Source organism: Nicotiana sylvestris, chromosome 4 (assembly GCF_000393655.2).
Source record: "Nicotiana sylvestris chromosome 4, ASM39365v2, whole genome shotgun sequence".
In the NCBI taxonomy this organism is placed as follows: domain Eukaryota; kingdom Viridiplantae; phylum Streptophyta; class Magnoliopsida; order Solanales; family Solanaceae; genus Nicotiana; species Nicotiana sylvestris.
In genome coordinates, this window is record NC_091060.1 from 32,623,259 (window position 1) to 32,645,852 (window position 22,594).

At 38.3% G+C, this 22,594-nt stretch overlaps 1 protein-coding gene across 1 annotated transcript; it reads left to right on the forward strand.

Moving 5' to 3' along the window:
- On the forward strand, window positions 1-492 carry LOC138889397 (uncharacterized mitochondrial protein AtMg00300-like). The gene has a single exon (XM_070172701.1). The coding sequence runs from the start codon at window positions 1-3 to the stop codon at window positions 490-492; it is 492 nt and encodes a 163-aa protein (XP_070028802.1).
- The last annotated feature ends 22,102 nt before the right edge of the window (window positions 493-22,594 follow it).

Sequence of the window (22,594 nt, forward strand, 5' to 3'; positions counted from 1 at the left end):
ATGGATGCTGGTTATAATGTTTATTTTGCTAATAACTCTGCTGTTATTAAGTTTAATAAACGTTTTATCTACAATGTTGCTAGAGTACATGACCTTTTTATTCTTGATATATCTCCTTATGTGCTACAACAACCAAAAGAACTAAATAACATTAATCTACCACATAAAAGAAAGCGTATTTCTGAATTGAGTAAAACTTATTTATGGCACTTACGTCTAGGCCATATAAATCTAAATAGGATTTCCAGATTGGTCTCAGATGGACCTTTGAGTTCATTGAAAGTGGAGTCACTACCAACATGCGAATCCTGTTTAGAAGGCAAAATGACCAAGAGACATTTCCCCTCAAAAGGAAATAGGGCCAGTGATAAGCTAGAATTAATTCACTCTGATTTGTGTGGTCCTATGAATATACAAGCAAGAGGTGGTTTTGAGTATTTTGTGACTTTCACAGATGATTACTCAAAATATGGATATATTTATCTGTTGTGACGTAAGTCTGAATGCTTTGAGAAATTCAAAGAATTTAAGACGGAAACGGAGAAACGACATGATAAATATATCAAAACATTGCGATCTGATCGTGGTGGTGAATAACTTTCTGCGGAATTCATAAAATACTTATCAGATATGGAATTACATCTCAATTATCTGCCCCAGGAACACCACAATAAAATGGTGTGGCAGAAAGAAGAAATAGGACCCTTATGAAAATTGTTAGATCAATGTTAAGTTATTCTGATTTGCCTTCTTCCTTTTGGGTATATGCTTTAGAAACAACAAACTACATTCTAAATTTGGTTCCTTCAAAGTCAGTACCTTCAACTCCAGTAGAATTGTGGACTGGGCGCAAGCCAAGTTTATGGCATATTCGGGTTTGGGGTTGTCCAACACATGTGCTGAAAGGGAAAACGGATAAATTGGAATCAATGACAGAAGTATGCATTTTTATTGGATATCCAAAAGGAACAAAAGGCGGTTTGTTTTATTGTCCTAAAGAAAAGAAGGTAATTGTTACGGCAAATGCCAGATTTTTAGAAGAGGATTATCTAATGAACCATATTCCTAGAAGTAAACTAGTTTTACAGGAATTAAACAATGGAGTAACTAAACACTCATCTCTAGAACATATCCCAGAAGCCAGTATTAACATACCACTGCGTTATCGTAGTGGGAGAAATGTCAATAGGCAGCAGATTGCACAAGAGCAATTGCTTGAAACATCACTACCCCAAAGTAGTGGGAGTAATGTTGACCAACCTCAGATTGTTGAGCATCCTGCACTCCAGGAAGAAGTTAATGATATCCCAGCACCGCAAGGTGTTCCAGGAAATAATGATGCTTCAGTTCCAGGAAATGATGATGCTTCAGTTCCAAGAAATGATGATGCGATTCAACAACAAAATCAGCCTCCATCTGTAGTGACTAGTCGTAGTGGGAGAATTATTAAAAAACCTCTCTGGTTTGCGCTCTTGGGAGAATATTATGATAGAATCCCTGAAGAACCTAATACAGAACCTATTAATTATGACGAAGCACTACATGATGCAGATGCTGATAAATGGGTTGATGCTATGAAATCTGAAATGGAGTCCATGTACTCCAATCAAGTCTGGGATCTTGTAGAACCACCTACTAGAGTCAAACCCATAGGTTGTAGATGGATCTATAAGAAAAAGAGAGGAGTGGATGGAAAAGTGCAAACTTTTAAATCTAGGCTTGTTGCAAAAGGGTTTTCTCAAAAAGAAGGGATCGATTATGAGGAAACCTTTTTGCCGGTAGCCATGCTTAAATCCATTAGGATTCTCTTATCCATTGCTGCTCATTATGATTATGAGATCTGGCAAATGAATGTCAAGACCGCTTTTCTAAATGAAAGTCTTGATGAGTGCATCTATATGGCACAACCAGTTGGTTTCATAAAAAGTGGCAATGAGCACATGTTGTGTAAATTAAAGAAATCCATTTATGGATTGAAACAAGCTTCTAGGGCATGGAACACTTGTTTTGACACATCGATTAAGACCTTCGGTTTTGATCAATGTGAAAATGAGTCTTGTGTCTATAAGAAGTGGAATGGAGATAAAGTTACATTTTTGGTTTTGTACGTAGATGATATTTTGCTCATAGGAAATAATGTGAGCATGTTGAATTCAGTAAAGGAATGGTTGTCCTCACATTTCGATATGAAAGACTTGGGACATGCAGCACATATTCTTGGGATCAAGCTTTTGCGAGATCACAAGCAAAGGATATTAGGCTTGTCCCAAGCACTTTATATTGATACTATTCTCACCAGGTTTAGCATGCAAGATTCCAAGAAAGGGTTTCTCTCCTTTAGACATGGAATTTCTTTGTCAAAAGATCAGTCCCCAAAAACGACCGATGAGATAGAAAAGATGAAGGCGGTCCCTTATGCTTATGCTGTAGGGAGTCTTATGTATGCTATGCTATGTACTAGACCTGATATCTGCTTTGCTGTTGGCATGGTTAGTAGCTTTTAGTCTAACCCCGGTCGAGAACACTAGACTGTTGTTAAGCATATAATCAAGTACTTGAAGAGGACTAGGGATTATATGTTGGTGTATCACTCAGGTGATCTTGCACCCATTGGCTATACTGATTCAGATTTCCAGTTAGATAGAGACTCTAGAAAATCTACCTCAGGATATGTTTTTACCTTAGGAGGTGGAGCCATAAGTTGGAGGAGCATCAAGCAATCATGTGTTGCTGATTCCACAATGGAAGCCGAATATGTGGCTGCATCTGAGGCAGCTAAAGAGGCTGCTTGGCTTAGGAACTTTCTGAAAGAGCTTAATGTGGTTCCTTCGGTTCAAGCACCAATTGTACTTTATTGTGACAATAGTGGTGCAGTTGCAAACTCGAAGGAACCAAGAAGCCATAAAAGGAGTAAGCATATTGAGCGTAAATATTACTTAATTCGGGACATAACTCAGAGAGGTGATGCAAGAGTGTTGAAGATTGCGTCAGAGGACAATTTGGCAGACCCGTTTACAAAGAGCTTGACACAGAAGATTTTTGACAAGCATGTAGAAGGAATGGGTGTTAGAGTAGTAGACGCATGGTTATGAGTCTAAGTGGGAGATTGTTGGGATATACTATTAACCATGCGGTTTGGATATAGTATTATATTTTATTCTTTATGGAATAATTATTTATTTAATTTATTCAATTCAATAAAGTACTATTTTAAATAGATCATTTGTTACATGTGTGTCCTTTTAGTTATGTAGTAGACAATTTAGTGTATGGAGTCTTAGCTCATGCACAGAAGATTAAATTGTTGGTTCTCATAATTAATAAACTATGTTCACAATCAAAGATATTGTTGGACAAAATATCTTGATGATTATAGCACAAGATTGTTGTATAATTTGTCTTGATTATGGGAGTAATTTTACTCCAACTTCTTGTGCTAGTATACTCAGTGTATATTGAATGAACCAAGTAGAGAAAAGATGTTTTTGTACTGAATATATAAAATATTTTCTCTAATTCATTAAATGAGCTTATACTCCTAATCTTGATATAATTATTATGATCAATGTAATTTGTTTATTGTTTTGATTTATCAAAAGGTACGACTCTATTTAGAGTTAGTATATGCCTAATAGATTGGACAATAACGAATAACATTTGTGAATAACAATTAGTTGATAGAATCCATGACTCGGTTTTGGTTTTGATGATACCCATTTATGTAAGCTTATAAGTTTTCATGCGAAAACCCGGCCGGTGGATTTTGTATCCGACACATGAAATACTTTAAGCGGAATTATAAAGGATTTAATTAGTTAATTGAATTAAATTTTCAGTAATTTAATTTAATTAACTGGTATTTGAAATCTTAACATGAGGAGTTAAAATAAGTGTTAATGAATTTTCGAAATTCATATTGAGGAATTCAATTGCAGTTTTTTAGTGGAATAAATTGTAATTAATTATAGTAAGAATTAATTCATGCTAATTTCGAATTAATACTATAATTAGTAGCCTCTTATTATTTCTGTGGTCCCTGCTATACCTAGTAAAAACCTGGACAGACTTGGGTAAAAAGTAGTTTGGGAGAAAAGTTTTCCTTTTGAGTTAGAGTAGGATTCTACTTGTAGAATCCTACACGTTTTTTGAGCCCTATTGTGGCTTAATTTCGGGTCTATTAAAGGAAGACTAGTTTCACCTAATTACTTACCAGTTAGTTGTATTGTTCTTGCCCACCCAATAGCAAAATCGTCCAAGGTTTTATTAGGCAAATAGCAGAAGACTGCAGCCCTAGATTCTTGCTGTTTGGAAGGCCTGTGCAACTACTTCAAGAGGTCAGTGCTTCTAATCTCGTTATTATTATGTTATCTAGTTTACATGTATTTGATGTCTGGATTGTATGCTTGCTTCCGCTGCGCATATTCTATCAGGGAAGTCTCATATTGGGAGGTAAAGTGCTCCCTAACAAAAGCATCTCTATATTCAGAGCTCGAATCCAAGATATCTGATTAAGAATGAAGGGTTGCTTACCACTCCACCACAACCTTGTCGGTAAGCACCCAAGTTTAGTATAATTTCTTTTCCAAGTAAGGTGGAGGGCTCAACATTCTTGAAATGTTATAATAGCTCAAAGAAGGATAAGTAAGAATGATGCTTCACCTATCAAAATTAGCACTGTTTGATTATCATGTTTTGATTTTTTTGGTCCACGTGTCCCCCCAAGGAAAAAAAAGAGGTAATTTCCTCATATATATATATATGTCGAAGGGGCAGTTTTTATTTGACAATTTTATCCTGTGTGGCAGCTTAGAAAGTACTAATTTCCGGTTACGGGTAAAGAATTTTGAGAAAATTTTGACTACTTTATATAGGAATATTTTTTCTTTTTCTACAAGATTATTTTTATGACTTTATCACAATATGCCGTTAGTTGGATGTGAAATTAACGGAAAAAAAGGAACTCCATTAGTTTTCCTATTATATTCTTCCAATTGTATTAAATTACACATGTATAGTGGTGGCAAAATTAATAAAAAAATAATAATTATCCATCCATATTATTTAGTAAAAAATAGTTTGGATAATGAACTTTTTAAAAACGGATTAAAAATGGATAGGAACCATGTTATCCACTTAGAAATGAATAACCAATGGATTAATAATGAGTTTAGCTTTTATATTTACAAAAACTCAAGAACCTATGGATAATATGAATATCCATATGATATATCCTCCGGTTAAGCTATTTTATATCCGTATTAAATATTGATTAATTAAGTAATCTTTAGATAACCTATTATAATTTTTGTGTGTGAAAATTAACGGGGGCAATGCACTTGATAAAAGTTTGAGACCTTCAGCGCGCTAAGGGACCCCAAGTTTTTTTTGGTTCCCACTCGATGTCCGGTATTCATATTGGGGTCGATTAAATTCGGATTCGTGCCGGAAAGTGCTACATTGTGGGTAAGGCATTTCCTAACAAAAATAACTCCATATCCAGGTATCGAACTCAATACTTCTGATTAACGATGGAGAAGTACTTACCAATCCGCCACAACTCTATTGGTAAGGCATCCCAAGATTAGTATAGTTTCTTTTCCAAGTTATTCTTTTCCAAGTAAGGTGGAAGGCTTAACATTCTTGAAATGTGATAATAGCTCAAACAAGGATAAGTTAGAATGATGTTTCACCTATCCAATTTAGCATTGTTTGATTATCATGTTTTGATTTTTTGGTCCACTTCCAACCAATGGTTGTGAGTTTGAGTCACCCCAAGAGCAAGGTGGGGAGTTCTTAGAGGGAAGGATACCGAGGGTCTATCAGAAACAACCTTTCTATCCCAGGATAGGGGTAAGGTTTGTGTATACACTACCCTCCCCAGACCTCACTAGTATGATTATACTGGGTTGTTGTTGTTGTTGATTTTTTTGGTCCACGTCCCCCTTTCCCCCCATCCACCCCACCCCCCCAAAAAAACAACCATGAAATATAAAGAATATTGAAGAAAAAAGAGGGGCAATTTCCCGAGTCCAGAACCAAAATGTGGTTCTTTTGGACTCAAAGAACCGAAATGTGTAGAAAAAAATATGGTGACCAATTTATATATAACGTCTTTTAAAAGGACGCTATACCTTAACGGTCGTTTTCCCAGTTAAGTATATCACCCTTTTAAAAGAAGCTATACATATAACGTTCTTTATTAAGACGCTATATATATTATGTGGGCCCACGAATAATTCTTCTGGGCTTAACTGACATAACAATAATTCAAATGGGTATAGTGCCTTAAGCTAAGGCGCTATATCTCAAATAATTGAACCCTCGAACTGGTTTTTGCCTTATTTAAAGACGTTAAGAATTTTGTAAAAATCCATTCAGAAATATTTTCAAGTCTTGTGAAATTTTTCTTCGTTATTATTCCCCCGGTTTTGATGGATAGTGGTGCGAACTTTAAAAATATTTTGCTTGTTGCAATACTGTAAATATGAATGTCAATGTGCTCGCCTCATGTATTTCTCAAATATTTTCATTGGTATTGGCATAAATTCAACACCCCTCTCCATCAATGACGATGCACCTCTAGCCCTTTCAACAAACCTCTCCGACATCTGTTTGAATGACATCCGCACCATGTCAGTGACAGGCAATCCACGTGCAGACTTCAATAACCCGTTGAAAGACTATGACACATTTGTAGTCAGAATTCCCCATCGTCTGCCACCATCCGCATACAATATCCACTTGTTAAGCTCATGTCGCATCAACCAATGATAGAATCCTTCGTCTTCCTGCCTGATCGATTCCATGCGCCTCCTGAATTTACACTCTTGGTAATCAGTTGCAGTCATCCACATTAAATCCTGCAAGTCCTTGTTGGGATGTTCCTTCTGGAAATTGGCCTTCAGGTGCCTCACACAATAACGGTGGTATGGATACGGTTCATACCCTGCAGGAAAATGCTATACAGAACTTAAAATACCACCATGCCGATAAGATATTAGACAAATACATGAACGTTGTCTGACAACGTGCTCCTTCAAGTGGTTTAAAAATAGCGTCCACGTCTCTTGGCTTTCATTGGCATAAATAGCAAAAGCTAGGGGAAGTATACCTCCATTACAATCTACTGCAACGGCGATCAACAACTTAATATCCTACTTTCCATGGACATGAGTGTCGTGTATGGATATTACCGGTCGGCAATGCATAAAACCATCAATTGCTGGTTTGAATGCCCAGATCACATATCTGAATATATGTTCTGGTATTCCAGGACTCCGCTCAAGATTCCATTCAACAGCAGTCCTGGGATTAAAGTGTTGCAATGCGGCCATGTACCTGGGTAGAGATGCAAATGACTTATCCCAGTTACCATAAATAATTTCAAACACATGTTTGCGCCCGAGAAATGCCTTTCTTTTCGTAATGGTACACCCATTCCTGATGGACAAATGTAATACACTATTTGATCATATGCTTTATGAAGGCTTCAATGTGTGGAATCAAGACAAGAGAAATCAATTCAACATCCAAGTTAAAGTGATTCCCACTGAATGTGTCCATTTTATAATTGTTGGTGCCAATGTATTTACCCACAACCCACATATTTGTTTCTTATTCCTGGAACGCAACATCTAATTACAACCCGTAAACCATCTACGGAAAATAACCTTGTATATATCCGAATATGACTCCCATACCATTATCTCACGGCACTCTTTTATGCTGTACATTTTTACCGCCCTGCTTAGGCGTGCTTTATCAGGAAAAAGCATGCCCTTTGACAATACCGTTGGTCTAGATTCATTCCATATAGTTGTCCGAATTTCGTCAATATCCCTTGTTAGGGCATCCGCATCCGACATACTTGAAAAATGATCAAGGTAGGGAATCTCCCTTGAGTGAAACGACATGTGGAACTCGTACACTCTTGGTCTAACAAGAGGTGAAGCATGCTCCCTCATCAAATCAGGTTCAGCATTATCTTCCTCCTTATCATCACCCTCATCAGGGAAGAGTGTGTCATCTCCAGACTCATCGGTATTATTGTCATAATCACTATTCTCGTCCTGACTCTGCGCATCTGCCAGATCCCCGATTAAATATGTCATCTTTGGGCAATTGAGTAAGGACAAGACCATCAAGTTGCTCATTTTCACTGCACAACCAACAAAAGTAATGAGTTACTCAAATTGGTCCAAATATTACATATAACTTTATATATTCACTTACAAATCATAATGTATTGATATCACATGATGCACATTATCTTGTTGATGCTGACTCCCGGATAGACCACCGTGATCCAACACACTAAAACTAGGCATATTCCAACTCACTATTGGTTCATAACTTGTAAAATTTATATCTGGTCGGTACCCCCTGTGGAATATATCAAATTCAATACACAAAAATATACATCGTAACACAAAGGAAAATTAAAGTTTACCACTCAGCTTGTGGATTATGTAAACTAGGAGAGAAATTATTTCCTCGCTCCTCATTCATCTGTGGAGATAAGTTTAGATCCGACCAAATTCTTTCAGCCGGAACCTGTTCGGCTAAAACTGCTCCAAAATAATCACCCCATGATTGAGGGATATCCCTACTTTGCGCAACCTCATTATTGCGAATGTCTTCAGTCTTGACGTGCATTTCCAACAGTTTCATCACAATAAATTTTTGATATTCATCCGGAGTCCTCAAAAAATCTCTCAGAGTTTCATCGTCTTCGATGTTAAACTCAGCATAACAAGCAACTCCTTGCGGAGTCACAGAATACAAATATCTTTCGGTTACTTTAATATTCACTGAATGTTTGCTCACATTCATTTTTGACATAACAACGATACCAATGTATCATACTCCATTGTAAGTGGCAACTTAACATGACACTGTGGAGATAAACTACTGTTTGCTGAGTTATTTTCCACCACAACCTCACCCCCCAATATAATGAAACCCTAATTCTTCGCTCTTCAGACATTATGACAAAATGTAAAACAACACCGTAAATGAAGCCAGAAGGTTATGTTCTTGTGGGAAATGGTCCATCTACCACATGTCGTGCTCACATTCCATGAAGTGCTTTCAACATATATGTTTCGCAACAACCAGCTACATTGATAAGGAATATAGTATTGTTTCATACTTAAACACCCATAGTGGACAGTTGCAGCCAGTGAGTGCTGAGCATTATTGTCCACCAGAACCATTTAAAATGGTGTATAACAAGGAGTATTTGCATAAGTTACAAGTACAAAAAGAACAAGTATACAGAACCAAATGGATGTTGGTGATACCGTTTATGCGCGTAAATATGGCATATGCTCGCAAACAGGACACGACTGTCGTAAATGTCCTTCAGCTGGTTTAGGTAGCGGTGGTAATTCAGCTCCCGGTGGAAGTTCATCCAATGTGCCCAATTATCAAGGATACCCATAGTGTTTTTTTCCAGTAATTTATTGTAATGAGTGTATGTACATGTTCATCTTGCAGAATGTATGAAATAAAATTATGTTTCCATTGGTGTTAAGTCTTATTGATATTTAGCATTAATTCTTCAGTACAACATTTTAACATACACCCTAAGAAAAAAATAATTGTCATTCGCCATTATCGTTGCTGCCTGACACTATTTCATTATCACTGTCTTCAACTTATTTGTCAACATCGTGTACGTACCCTTTGTGACCGAGGGCATCGTAATATAGGCCCCAGTTGACACACACTTCTCGCATTTCATCGCTATCATCAAGAAGACCACTTGCTTGATTTCTACAATAATATGTGACACCTACGTCCAACGTCTGTGGTAGAAACTTAGGTAGTCCCTCATACTCGACAACTGTTGGGAAAACAGGATAATCATTGTCTCTATGCAATTTATCATTTTCTAATAAATCTCAGTACTGATACTCCATTCCTCCCAAGAAGTTAAGATTATCCATTGCATGATGAACAGTAAGTGCCTTTTTCATCTCTAGAATCTCCTTCAACAGATGCCTAATCACTTCTGGTTCATCTTTGTGTGTGTTTTTTTTGGAAGGCTGCTGACAGTGATTGTGTCACAACAAGCCCATGACAGTGACACAGTACTTCGTAATCACACCGTTTTGAGTAAAGGGGAACCCATTGTAATTTTTCGCCCTAAATTCGCATACCTTTAGGCTTTGTAGAATACGCTCTGCCCTCAATAATATGCCCTGCAACTTTCAAATTAGTGTGTATATTGATAGGCTGATTTTTCAAGGTACGCAAAACACCATACCACTTGTCATCACTCAAGTCAGTGTACCGACCTAGCATATTTTTTTCAAGGTAGAGATCGATAGTGTTAAGACGCGATCCATGGGGATCTATTTAACTACCTTCACCATTTTGCCTTTTTTTGAACCACTTGTTAAATGTTAGTGGCATTTTTTTAATGGATGTTGTAATATTTATTCAAAAGGTCTTTGAAATATATATGACTTGGTTCCGTTTAAGAAGCTTTCTTACACCCAAAATCATCATTATCACGTGAATCATAGCACGGTTAAATACCACATTATGTGTATTGTCTTGTCGACCTGAAAAAGCTATCGTTCTGGAAAAGATGTCTTCTGGAAAAGCTCTATTGTACCGTAAAGAATCATTAGCATGCAAAGCATAGCGCGATTAAATACCAAGTTATGTGTATTTTCAACACCCACTATCCACATTTCGTACCAGACGATCATCAGAAATCGTTGATGCCTCGGGAGGGTCAGGAAAATACGCATCCCAGTCATGTGGGGTAATGACCATGCCCGCGATCAACTATGGAGCTGACGGGGTCACCTGCGAAGTCCTTGGAGTAAGCCCCAGGCTAAATGACAGCATATCACTAGGAGCATGGTGTGGCTCAGGGTGGTCACCCGGCTGATCAACTCCAACAACCTCAACAGATGCCTCAACGCCCCCTTGCTGGGGACCACCTCTTTGCCAACCCCTACGACCTCGTGGGACACCCCTATATCTCTGGGCATGCCTGCCACGTCGACCACGTTTAGGAAGCACTGCTGGCCCACTATGGTACTGCTCTGGCACCATATAATCAGCCTCGTGTCCTAAGCGCTCATCATCTCAGGCTCGCTGCAATGTCCGGGCAGCCAAATCTGTAACCTGCCGACCATACTCATGCAAAACGGCCGCTCCCTCGCCGGTATGTTGTTGCATTTGTAGTCCCAACTGGTAGAACAGATGTAAGTCAATAGCCTGCACAACATGTAAAATATTAATTATGGAACGGTAAGTTTAACGTTATAACTAAGTATACCAAATAACATACCAGCGCACAATGCCTCCTGGCGTATGGAACAAACCGATCTACAGCGCGATAAATGGAATTCCTGACGAAAAAGTCGGGTAATGCTGTGGTACCAGCCCATATACTCATGATCACTATCTATACGCTCGAGTGGAGGGGGTGGCAGAATCAGGTCACGCTGCTGGTCCCAAATCTCGATCTGCAACTCTAGACATGCCTCATATGCCTAGTCAACCCTCGAACGATCATCCCGCTAGTAATGTGTCCTAAGCCAAGCGGCGGTGGAGGTACAAGCTGCGATCGACCAAACTGGCGAAGGACTCGCTCGGTAGCATGATGCTCGACAATATCGAGACACATCAATGGGACGGAAGAGCTCTACATAAGTCGCCCGGTCGAGTAATAATCAGGCAAACTGGCTATTAGCTCGTTGTTGTATGGCCTCCAAATGAACTATTACGTAAAAACAGGAACCATGAGTATACACAACACATATAAATCCAGGGCAATTAAACAAAAGTATAGAATTACCTGCGCGGCCTCCAGCAAATCTAACAAATCCCTGCAATAGGGGAGATTATGTCGAACCTCGTACTCGCGTCTGTATCCTTGCCTATCAATCCACCTCCTAGCTAAAGGAAGAAATGGCGGAGGTGGTGCATCCTGAGCTATGAGTGGTAGAGGTGGCTGCAACTGCAAGAACCGCTCCCAGACCCAAACCTAATATACAATTTGGACGTAAAATTTAAGGTATATTTTTATGATGTATGTTATAACGAAGAAAGTATTTGACTATGTTTTCATCTGCAGTAGCGGAAAAAATCCCGCAACGTCTCGATGTGTACCCATGCTTGCCCGCACATCTGCCTGTACAAGTAACCAAGAACAACAACACCCTAGTTGTAATCATGTAAATCATCTAGCTGCTCAAGATGATGAAGAAATCTCAAGCTGACTAGGTTTCCCGAAGTGTTAGGGAACAATAACCCTCCAAACATAAGCAGCAAAAGCATCCTCGTGATCCGGTTAATATGAAGATCCGGTGTATCATCCGTAATATCAGCATACATCGCCTCCAGATGCAGTCGGACGGGCGTCAACTATAGATGACTAGCCCCAACCAATGCACCCTCATTCGCTGGCCGAAAACTGGTGAGTCGCTGCAACGTCTCCAATTACTGATCTCCCGTATATTTTCTCACGGCATGCGGTAAAGCAATAGGAAGTCCATCAGCCGGCAGCTCATACAGAACTTCCTCGTCCTGCAGCGTGATAGTGGCCTTGCCAATGGGCAAATAGAATGTGTGCGTCTCTGGTCTCCACCGCTCTATCAAAGTCGTGATCAACGACCAATCCAGTTGTAGCCGGCCGATGTCAATAATCCTATAGAAATTTGTATCCTGCAGGCATCTGACTATACGAGGATGGAGATGGCGGGTCTTAAGAAAATCCCACATATCATCTACTCTTCTAGCACGGAAAGTCCAGGCCAATAACTGTCCCTTCCATATGTAGGAGGATTTATGCTCGGCATGTAGCAATAGTAGCTCTAGCGAGGGAGGTCCGGGATGCAAAGGCGGAACCTCTATGATGACTACTGTAAATTGAACAATATTAATTACATTATTTTTCTTTTTCATTGCTTAAATATATTCAGTACCTTTAATATTAAATTTTATTCGATATTTTTACTGTCACACCTCCTTTTTCCGCCCTCGCGAGGGGTGAAGGAGTTTTTCCAATTGAAGGACAATCGAATCGGGATTTGTTTATTTATTTCAGAGTCGCCACTTGGGAGATTTTAGGGTGTCCCAAGTCACCAATTTTAATCCCGAATCGAGGAAAAGAATGACTCCATATTACAGTCTGCGCACCAGAAATCCGGATAAGGAATTCTGTTAACCCGGGAGAAGGTGTTAGGCATTCCCGAGTTCCGTGGTTCTAGCACGGTCGCTCAACTGTCATATTCGGCTTATTTATCTGATTTTAAATACCATTATGAACCAATGTGCCAATTTTAACTTTTTACCGCTTTCTTAATTATTATTATTATTTTTTACAGGGAATTGCAACGTTGTGAAAATGTATCTCAAACCGCGTCACAATCAATGTACCCGTGGTCGTCGACACACTTTGACTCCGTTGAGATTTGGATTTGGGTCACATAAATGTGCACCCGAGTTTAAGAAAATTAAATTATTAAAAGCGCGCCTAAAGCGACTAGCGTATCATCTACTTTGGGTAGGGCCGTGGAATTTTGCTAAACGGACCATCCCGAAGTCTAAGCAATTTTAAAGCAAATATTTACTGAGGGCCCCGCAATTTTGTATTTTTATTCGGCGAGGCTCATCTCATTCTTATTTTTTAAAGGAATTTGCAACGTCGTGGACATGCATCTCGGACCACGTCAAAATCAATGTACCCGTGATTAGAGCCACATTTCGACTCCGTTGAGATTTGGATTTGGGTCACATAAATGTGCACCCGAGTTTAAGAAGGTAAGATTTATTAAAATGCGCGCCTAAAGTGGTTAGCGTATTATTATTTTGGGTAAGGCCGTGGAGTTCACTAAGCGGCCTATCCCGAGTTCTAAGTAATTAACACGTACATTTTGTGAGGGCCCCGCAATCTGTGTGTTTTATTTGGCGAGGCTCGTCTCATTTTTATTTAAAAGGATAAACCTACAGTGACTACATTTTTTCTATTAAGTTCGTCTCTAAAATAAAAGAATATTTCTTAATTAATTACATGCTGAAAAACGTAACTTATTAGTTATTAGTTTACGGCTAATGCGAATGGAAAATTGCGATCGAGTCTGTACAAAGAAAAACTGCTTTCATTCTATATTCTATTATTCAACAATACTAGAACATGAGATTGACACACCATAATATCAAAACAGATTAACTATTCTTCGATTAATTTAAACTAACATTATTAGATGAATAAGTTATACATATGCAACCTCATTACTCATTAATCAATCAACTACATTTTTTATACAAAGAACGGAAAATTAATATACAAACACAAATCTAAACAGGAGGAATTCAACAGGAACAAAGCCTGATTAATATTTCATTTTCGCTTCAAGCCGAGAGTGTACAAATATGTACCTGGAAATGGAAGTACAAGAACAAAAGAGGGAGAAGTCAGCAGCAATAATAACACAGCAACAACAGGTTCAGTAACACCGCAAAACCAGTAGAATAACCCAACGGATTGAAAAATCAGCAATACCAAAGTGCAATCGCAGTCAAAGCAGAAGAGAGACGGATACAAGATGCAGTAGTTTACTGATTTTGAATAACACTCGAGAAAAGGCAAAACGGAAATTATTCAAGTGAAAGTTCAAATTGTCTTTCTCTTTTACTCTCTAACACTCTTGAAATTTTCCAGAATGTATTACTCTCAAAAATATTCTCCCAATAATAATCTCTCTAGAAGATAATCCTCCTATGTCAAGAATGACTCTTATTTATAGCAAGACTCTTGTCTTGAACCTCTAACCCAAAATATTCCCCCAATGACATGCTTTGTCCCCACTAATTAATGTTTTCTTTATTTTAAACTTTTGTCCCCCATGCCTACATGCTTTGTCCTCCACTACATTAAATAAATATATCAATCCCAACCCATTACATTTTGTCCCCCATGCCTAACATAAACAATTACAATATTCCCCCCACTACATTATGTCTTGTCCCCCATTAAATTAAACAATTATATCAAACTCCACCCCATTACATTTTGTCCCCCATGCTTAACATAAAGAATTATTCAAAATGTTCAATTCCCAAACTACCCCTCCGACCTTATTGCAATTACCATTTTACCCTTGAACGTACTGTAATTTACCAAACTACCCCATCAGCTATAACCAATTCACCTAATCAATCTCAACCAAAATATAGCCAATATGACCAATTTCTTGAACAAACTCAACAACAAAATCATATGAACACAGATGAATCATACAACTCCAAATTAATGGAAACAAATTAACCATATTGGGAACCAATCCTGGTTAACTTAGACCAAAAATGAATGAGCAAGTAAACAACAATATTAACAACACAAATACATGATTCAAACTAAATCAACAAATCAAAAACCAAAACAAACTCAAATTAAATTACTGGACGAACTTCAAACAAAGAATAAACATGCATTAAATCCATATTCAATAAGAAATATGACGGATTCAATAACACATGAAACAAACTGAAGAAATAATTAAATTTGATTCTAACAAACATTTAAACTAACAATTTCACATGAACAATCTGAAAAATTAACAAAACAATGAACACGAACAAAACAAACATTTACCGATTTTAGATTTGAAAATATTAAAACAAAATACGGACAAAAGTAAAACTCAAAATCTACTAACCGGATCGAAGCGACGAACAACTACTGACCAACGACGAACTCGAACTATGTATGGACTGTTCCGGCAAACCTCGACCAAAGTGAAGTAGCGACGAGCTACTGTGATGGAGAAGTCGAAGAAGAAAGCAGCAATGTTCGACGAGATGGACAAAACAGTAGCAGCTGCCAGTAGCGAAGGCTACGAAGGAGATGAAGGCAGTGAAGCAGTCACAGCAGCAGCCATGGACGAGGCGGCGATGGGAGCTCGAGTTCGAGCTCGACGAAGACGAAGAAGATGAAGCAAACTGCTTGGCTTTTGGTTTGGAGCTACTGTTCGACGACGAGGCAGCAAGAAGCAGCTGGGGACGATGGCGATGACGAACGTCGGGTGTAAGCACGTGATTTTTGCCTTATATGAGAATTACTCCCAAAAAATTCAAAAATAAAATGATTTTTCTTTGGTGTGCAATTTTGTGATATTTTGAATAATTATTTGTATTTGTCTATGCGTGTTTATTTGATAAATTAATAAAAAATACAAAAATATGTCGCATTTTGCATGTAGGATTTAATTCTACAATTGTTAGTAATTAAATTTGTTTTACAAAAATTAAAAATTACAAAAATAGGCATCGTTTGCAATTTTAGCATTTAATGTCCAAATATACAATTTTATGCTTAATTAATACTTAATTGTGCGTTAATTGTTATTGGGAGTTAATTTGCGCTTTTATAACTTAATTTAGTTCTTAATAATAGTTTAAGTATTTTTATAATTTAGTTTTAGAGAAATAAAAGAAGAAAAGAGAGCGAAAATATAAAGAAAGTCGGAATTAGGCCTCTTCTTCAATTTCAAGTCACAGGCCCAAAAATTGGCCCAATCTTCCCTACGACCCAGTCCATTTCGAATTGGGTCGACCCAGTCCATAACCCAAAATACCCAATACCCCTATCTTGCATTTCAAAGACACAAAACAAAACAAAAAATAAATAAAAGGAAAACCCTAAAAGAGACCAAAACTCACCCGCCCCCTTGCTATCTTTCTTCTTCTTCTTCTTCCTTAAGCAAGACCCCATCCATGGCTGCCCCCCACACACCCCTGCCTGCTCCGTCGACACAGCCGGACCACCACCTTTCGTCCAACAAGTTCCAGCTTCACGTCCGCCATTGACGCAACAACGAAGCTGCCCTCCGAGCTCCCATGGCTGCCCGTCGTCATCTTCTTCTTCTTCCTCACTTCTGTTCCTTCACAAGCTCCCATGTTTATTTGTTGAGATCCCGTCATCTTCTTCCTTGTTCCGTCTAAACCATCCGTCACCCATAACCCCGCCCACAGTCGACGACCAACAACCCCAGTCACGCCGGAAAACCCTCGACCAGCTTCACCCTACTGTCGCGGCTGCTTCTTCTACTCCTTCTGCTCGCCGCAGCTACTTCCTCATCGTTCAAACGCACCACTGCTGCCCGTTTCTACCATTGCTGCTGCGTTCCGGCCTGTTTCTGCTTCTCGCCGCGTCCAGCTCCCCGGCGTTGCTGTTTCGCGGCAGCTTCTCCGTCATGGTTGCCGCAGCTGCTGCTCCATTTGTTGCTGCTGCTCGTCGCAGCAATTCCCATTGCTGCTTCACTTCATCATTCCAGCTGTTGTATCTTCAGACGAGCTGCTCGGTTGAGTTTTAGTCGAGGTCGTCGAGCGTCGTTTTGAGTTCGTCAAAGTTTACAAGGAAGGTGAGTTCGTCGTTGAGTTCGTCGTCGAATCCGGAGAGGTTCGTCGAAACAGTCCGTACGTATTTCATTTCGATCCGGTTAGTAGTTTTTGAGTTTTATTTTGTCCATATTTTGCTTTGATATTTTCGAATCTAAAATCGGCAAATGTTTGTTTTGTTTATCGTTAAAATTAATTTTTAGTTCATGTTCATATATTTTGTTAAATTAATTTTAAGATTTCAAATGGAAATTTAATTAGTGGTTTTTCATGTTTATTTCATGTTTGTATTGTTGTTAGAATAAATATTTGTTAGTTTGATGTTTGTTAGATTCAAATTGAAATTTAATTGATTATTTCTTCAATTTGTTTCATGTGTTTATGTATTTTTAGAAATTGTTAATATTGTTAAGTTCAAGTTTAAGTTCATATTTGTTTCTAACAACAAATATTGTTATTTGTCTAAAAAAAAAAGAATTTAGTTGTGTTGAAGGAAATATATTGGTTTAATCGTTTAAATCCATCATGTTTGTTGTTTAAAATAGATTTAATTCATGTTCATACTTTGTTTGATTGTTCTTGAATCCGAAATTTGTATAGCTTGATTTCTTGTTTACCATTTGTGATTATTTCTTGAATTTGTCTCATAAAGTTTAATATAGGAATTGTTGGTTGTAATGTTGTTAGAATTGATTTTAAGTTCAATATGATTGAATTTAGAAATCTAAATATACTTGTTTGTTGTTGTTGAATCCGAAAATAGGATTGTTTGTTGCTAAAATATTGTTCAATCAAATTTTAGTTGTTCTTTGTTGTTCAATTTGTGTTCATGTGATTTGTTGTTGAAATGTTGTTAAAATCGTGTTCATGTGATATTGTTGTTATGATGTTCATCCGTGTTCATATTGTTGTTTGAACATTGTTAGAAATTGATCATATTGTCTATATTTTGGTTAAGTTTGATTAATTGATGTGTTATAGCTGATGGGTAGTTTGGTAATTTATAGTACTTTTGGGGGTAAAATAGTAATTTGTAATAGGGTCAGAGGGGTAGTTTAGGAATTGTACATTTTGTAATTGTTTATATGAAGCATGAGGGACAAAATGAAATGGGGTGGGTTGTGATATAGTTGTTTAATATAAAGGGGGGACAAGATTTAATTTAAAGGGGGAATCTTGCATTATTTTATGTTAGGCATGGAGGACAAAATATAATGGGGTGGTGTGATATATTTATTTAATGTAATGGGGATGAGTGAGAAGATAATGGGTTGGGTAGAGAAAAAGTATGGATTTTAATTAATTGAAAGGTTTATGGGATGGGTTATAAGAAGAGGTCTTGAAATCAGAATAGGGGGGAGGAACACAAAAGATAGAAGAAAAAATACACAAAAAAAAAAAAACGGGGGAGGGAAACAAATCTGAAAATAAGAGAGAGAAAAGGGCTGAACATTTAAGAGATAGAAAATTCCGAAAAATATTTAAGCTTTCAAAATAAAAAAAAACTAAAAAAATTTCTGCTTTCTTTTGTTGTTTGAAATCAAAATTAATTGTTGTTTCATAAAAGCGGGAAGCTTTGTATTTTTTTTGGATTACTACTGTCACACCTCCTTTTGCCGCGCCCGAGGGCGCAGGGGAGTTTTTCCAATTAAAGGACAATCGAAACGGGATTTATTTATTTATTTCAGAGTCGCCACTTGGGAGATTTAGGGTGTCCCAAGTCACCAATTTTAATCCCGAAGCGAGGAAAATAATGACTCCATATTACAGTCTGCGTACCAGAAATCCGGATAAGGAATTCTGTTAACCCGGGAGAAGGTGTTAGGCATTCCCGAGTTCCGTGGTTCTAGCACGGTCGCTCAACTGTTATATTCGGCTTGATTATCTGATTTTATACAAGTCTGAACTTATGTGCAAAATTTAACTTTTAACCGCTTTTATCATTTACTGTTTTTATCAAGAATTGCAACGTTGTGAAAATGTATCTCGAACCGCGTTACAATCAATGTACCCGTGGTCGTCGACACACTTTGACTCCGTTGAGATTTGGATTTGGGTCACATCAATGTGCACCCGAGTTTAAGGAAATTAAATTATTAAAGGCGCGCCTAAAAGCGACTAGCGTATTTATTTTGGGTAGGACCGTGGAATTTTACTAAACGGTCCATCCCGAAGTCTAAATAATTTTTAAAGCAAATATTTACTGAGGGCCCCGCAATTTGTATTTTATTTGGCGAGGCTCATCTCATTCTTATTTTTTTAAAATGAATTTGCAACGTCATGGACACGCATCTCGAACCACGTCACAATCAATGTACCCGTGATTAGAAACACATTTCGACTCCGTTGAGAATTGGATTTGGGTCACATAAATGTGCACCCGGGTTTAAGAAGGTAAGATTTATTAAGGCGCGTCCTAAAGAGTCTAACGTATTGTTATTTTAGGAGGGTTGTGAAATTTACTAAACAACCCGTCCTGGAAACTAAATGCTTCACTAATATGCATTTAACAAGGGCCCCGTATCTGCGTTTTGTTTATTTTTATCGAGGCTCATCTCGTTGTTATTTTTAAGGGATATCCTATAGCAACTATGTTTCTCGTCGTGTTTGTCTCTATCAATTGAAAGCAGTAAATAGCCTTAGTTGATTATAAAACCGTATTTAAAGTGCTACTACAGAATAATAAAATGTGACTGCACTTATGGCCAACTAGTCGCAAATTATGGGCCCAAACCCAGCTCATGCGAGATGGCCCGACTTGGGCCCTGTTTTTCCGATACAGGCCTAGCTGACTTTCGATTTGGGCTCGGCCTTCCTGGGGTGGAGGCCTAGAACTGATTCTTTGTTCTTTATCAATTTATATGTGACAAACTAGCAAAAGGGGAAAGAACTATACTAGTAGTGGATAGTTTACATGCCTGGCCTACATTAAAGAGTATGTTACACAATTTAAACCTAAGTCTGGGATACAACCTACTGCATTAGGAATATTCATCTAACAGCCTACATATACAACTAACATTCAATCCCCATACATTGATATTTACTATGCGTGCAAGTTGCCTTCAGTATCCAAACAAAATGTAAACTATCATGCATTATATGATATTCAATACAACAGCCTATGCTTAAAGTAAACAATCTTCAATTCTTCTCTTTTGCATTCATACTCAACTTCAAGTTACATTGACAGTATTAGTCGTGTACCTGGATATTTGCACAATAAGAAGAGGAAGAGAGAGAGTATCAGCAGCAAGTAATCAACAGCAACAACAGATAGCAACAACGCAGCAACACAACCAACAACAACTATGTAGCCCACAGGTGCTTGAGCATCAGACAGACAAATCCCAGAAAAAGAACAATGAACCAACCGAAAACCCAAGATACCAAATGTAACAGCAACAGAAGATCCAATAATCACAAAACTCAGCAAGTACTCAGTACAGTTCCAACAATCAAGAAGGCTAAAACTCAATCCACAGCTCACAGAAAACTCAGTATAGTAACAATCACAGCAGAAAACACACAGCCTTCTCTTAACGGAACAGTGATGACCCTAGTTAGAATAACTGACTTGGCCAGAACAGCTCAACCAACTTAGTTCCTTGTGCAGTTTTGGGCAATGTTTTAGTCAAAGTATTCTGAAAATTTTCACTTTGTTTTTCTCTTTTCTCCAGACTAAAATCTCTACCCCTGTTTAAGTTATCAAATGGCCTATTTATAGGCCAAATGAACCAGTACAGCTGAGCTGCCTGCCCTGCCAATTGGCAGAATGCCCATACCCTTTAAGCCCATGCCTAAGCATCTTTGGTGCCAGCCCCTTTGTTCCCCACGCCTGGTCTTTGTTTAATCAAGAGTTATGGGCTCGTTTTATTTATTCATTTTAAGCCCCATACTCTTATGTCTTGCTCCCCATGGGTATTAGTTTAATCCTAAATTAGTACCCTACTTGTCAGCTCATTTAAACTAATCATTTTTGTCCTTTTCAAACCCCAGACTACCCCTGTTAAACCCTGGTTATCACTGTCTTGACCCTTTGCAGCATCAGGGCATTTTTGAACTGATGAAAGTTCAAATTCAGGACTGCCTAGACTGAACCTTTCAGTCATTTTTCAATGCAAACAAACTATTTCAAACAATGCTGGGGCCTTCAATCAGTGGCAAAGTATCAATTAGTCATGCGACATTATTAGCTCGTTTGATTCATTAGTTATAGAAACTAATCAACGACATTTATCGAGTCGACTATACTAATTATAGCAGGTAATAATCAGTCGCTCACATAAACAATATGTTCAGGGACCTAAAGGGCATCAGACAATTTTGTGTTCAATTACTGGGAACCTATATAAGTTTATTCATTTGACGACTAATCTAATCGAACATGTTCATCACAGAATACATTCAAATCATACACAGAAAACAATTGACCAAATAAAAGGTCTTTACAGAGATGAAAGAAATCCAAAAAAATAACAAAATAACAACCAAACACAAAGAGATATGCTGACAACTTATTTAGAAATAAAACAAAAGAAAGGAAAACTTACCAAAATGTTTAAATCAAACAGACCCAAATCTGATTCAACTTCGACCTTCTGAGGCCGAACAAACTTTAATCAGGGTGTTCTCACATGAGAACACCTTGATTAAGGTCTATTAGACCTCAAACCCATGTCAAAACTGGCCGGGTTCCCCAGGTGCATGTGTTTCAAGTTCTGGATTTCCAGATCTGGATTTTTAGGAGTTGTGGGTAGATTCGGACCAAACCAAGCTTGGTTTGGTCACGAGGAAGGTCAGGGGAATGTCTGGTATGAAGATGGGGTGGTTTGGCATAGGTCCGGGTTCGACTCAAATCTTCAAACGAAGATTCGAGACGAGGGAAGGTGATTCGAGGCAAGAGGGTAACAGATCCATGTTCAGGAGAGTGAGGGGGTCTTAGGGTGTTCAGGAGGTGGTCACCGGCGTTCGTGCCGCCGGCTTTAATGGCGAGGGAGACGAGGGCGGCTAGGGTTTCTAATGGGAGGTCCGGGTTCGACTTGGGGACGAAGGGGTGGGGTGTTGGTATAGGGGGCGTGGGTATAAGGGAAGGTTTATATATGGTCTATGGGATTGGATCTGAGCCGTTAGATCAGATGATCTCAACGGCTTGGATCTGATGCTGAGAAATGAGACGGGGTCGTTTGGCAGTTAAACGGGGTCGTTTGGTTTAAGTGAGGGGTTG

Excerpts from the sequence above, each read along its gene's own strand:
- LOC138889397 (XM_070172701.1), top strand. The coding sequence starts at position 1 with ATGGATGCTGGTTATAATGTTTATTTTGCTAATAACTCTGCTGTTATT.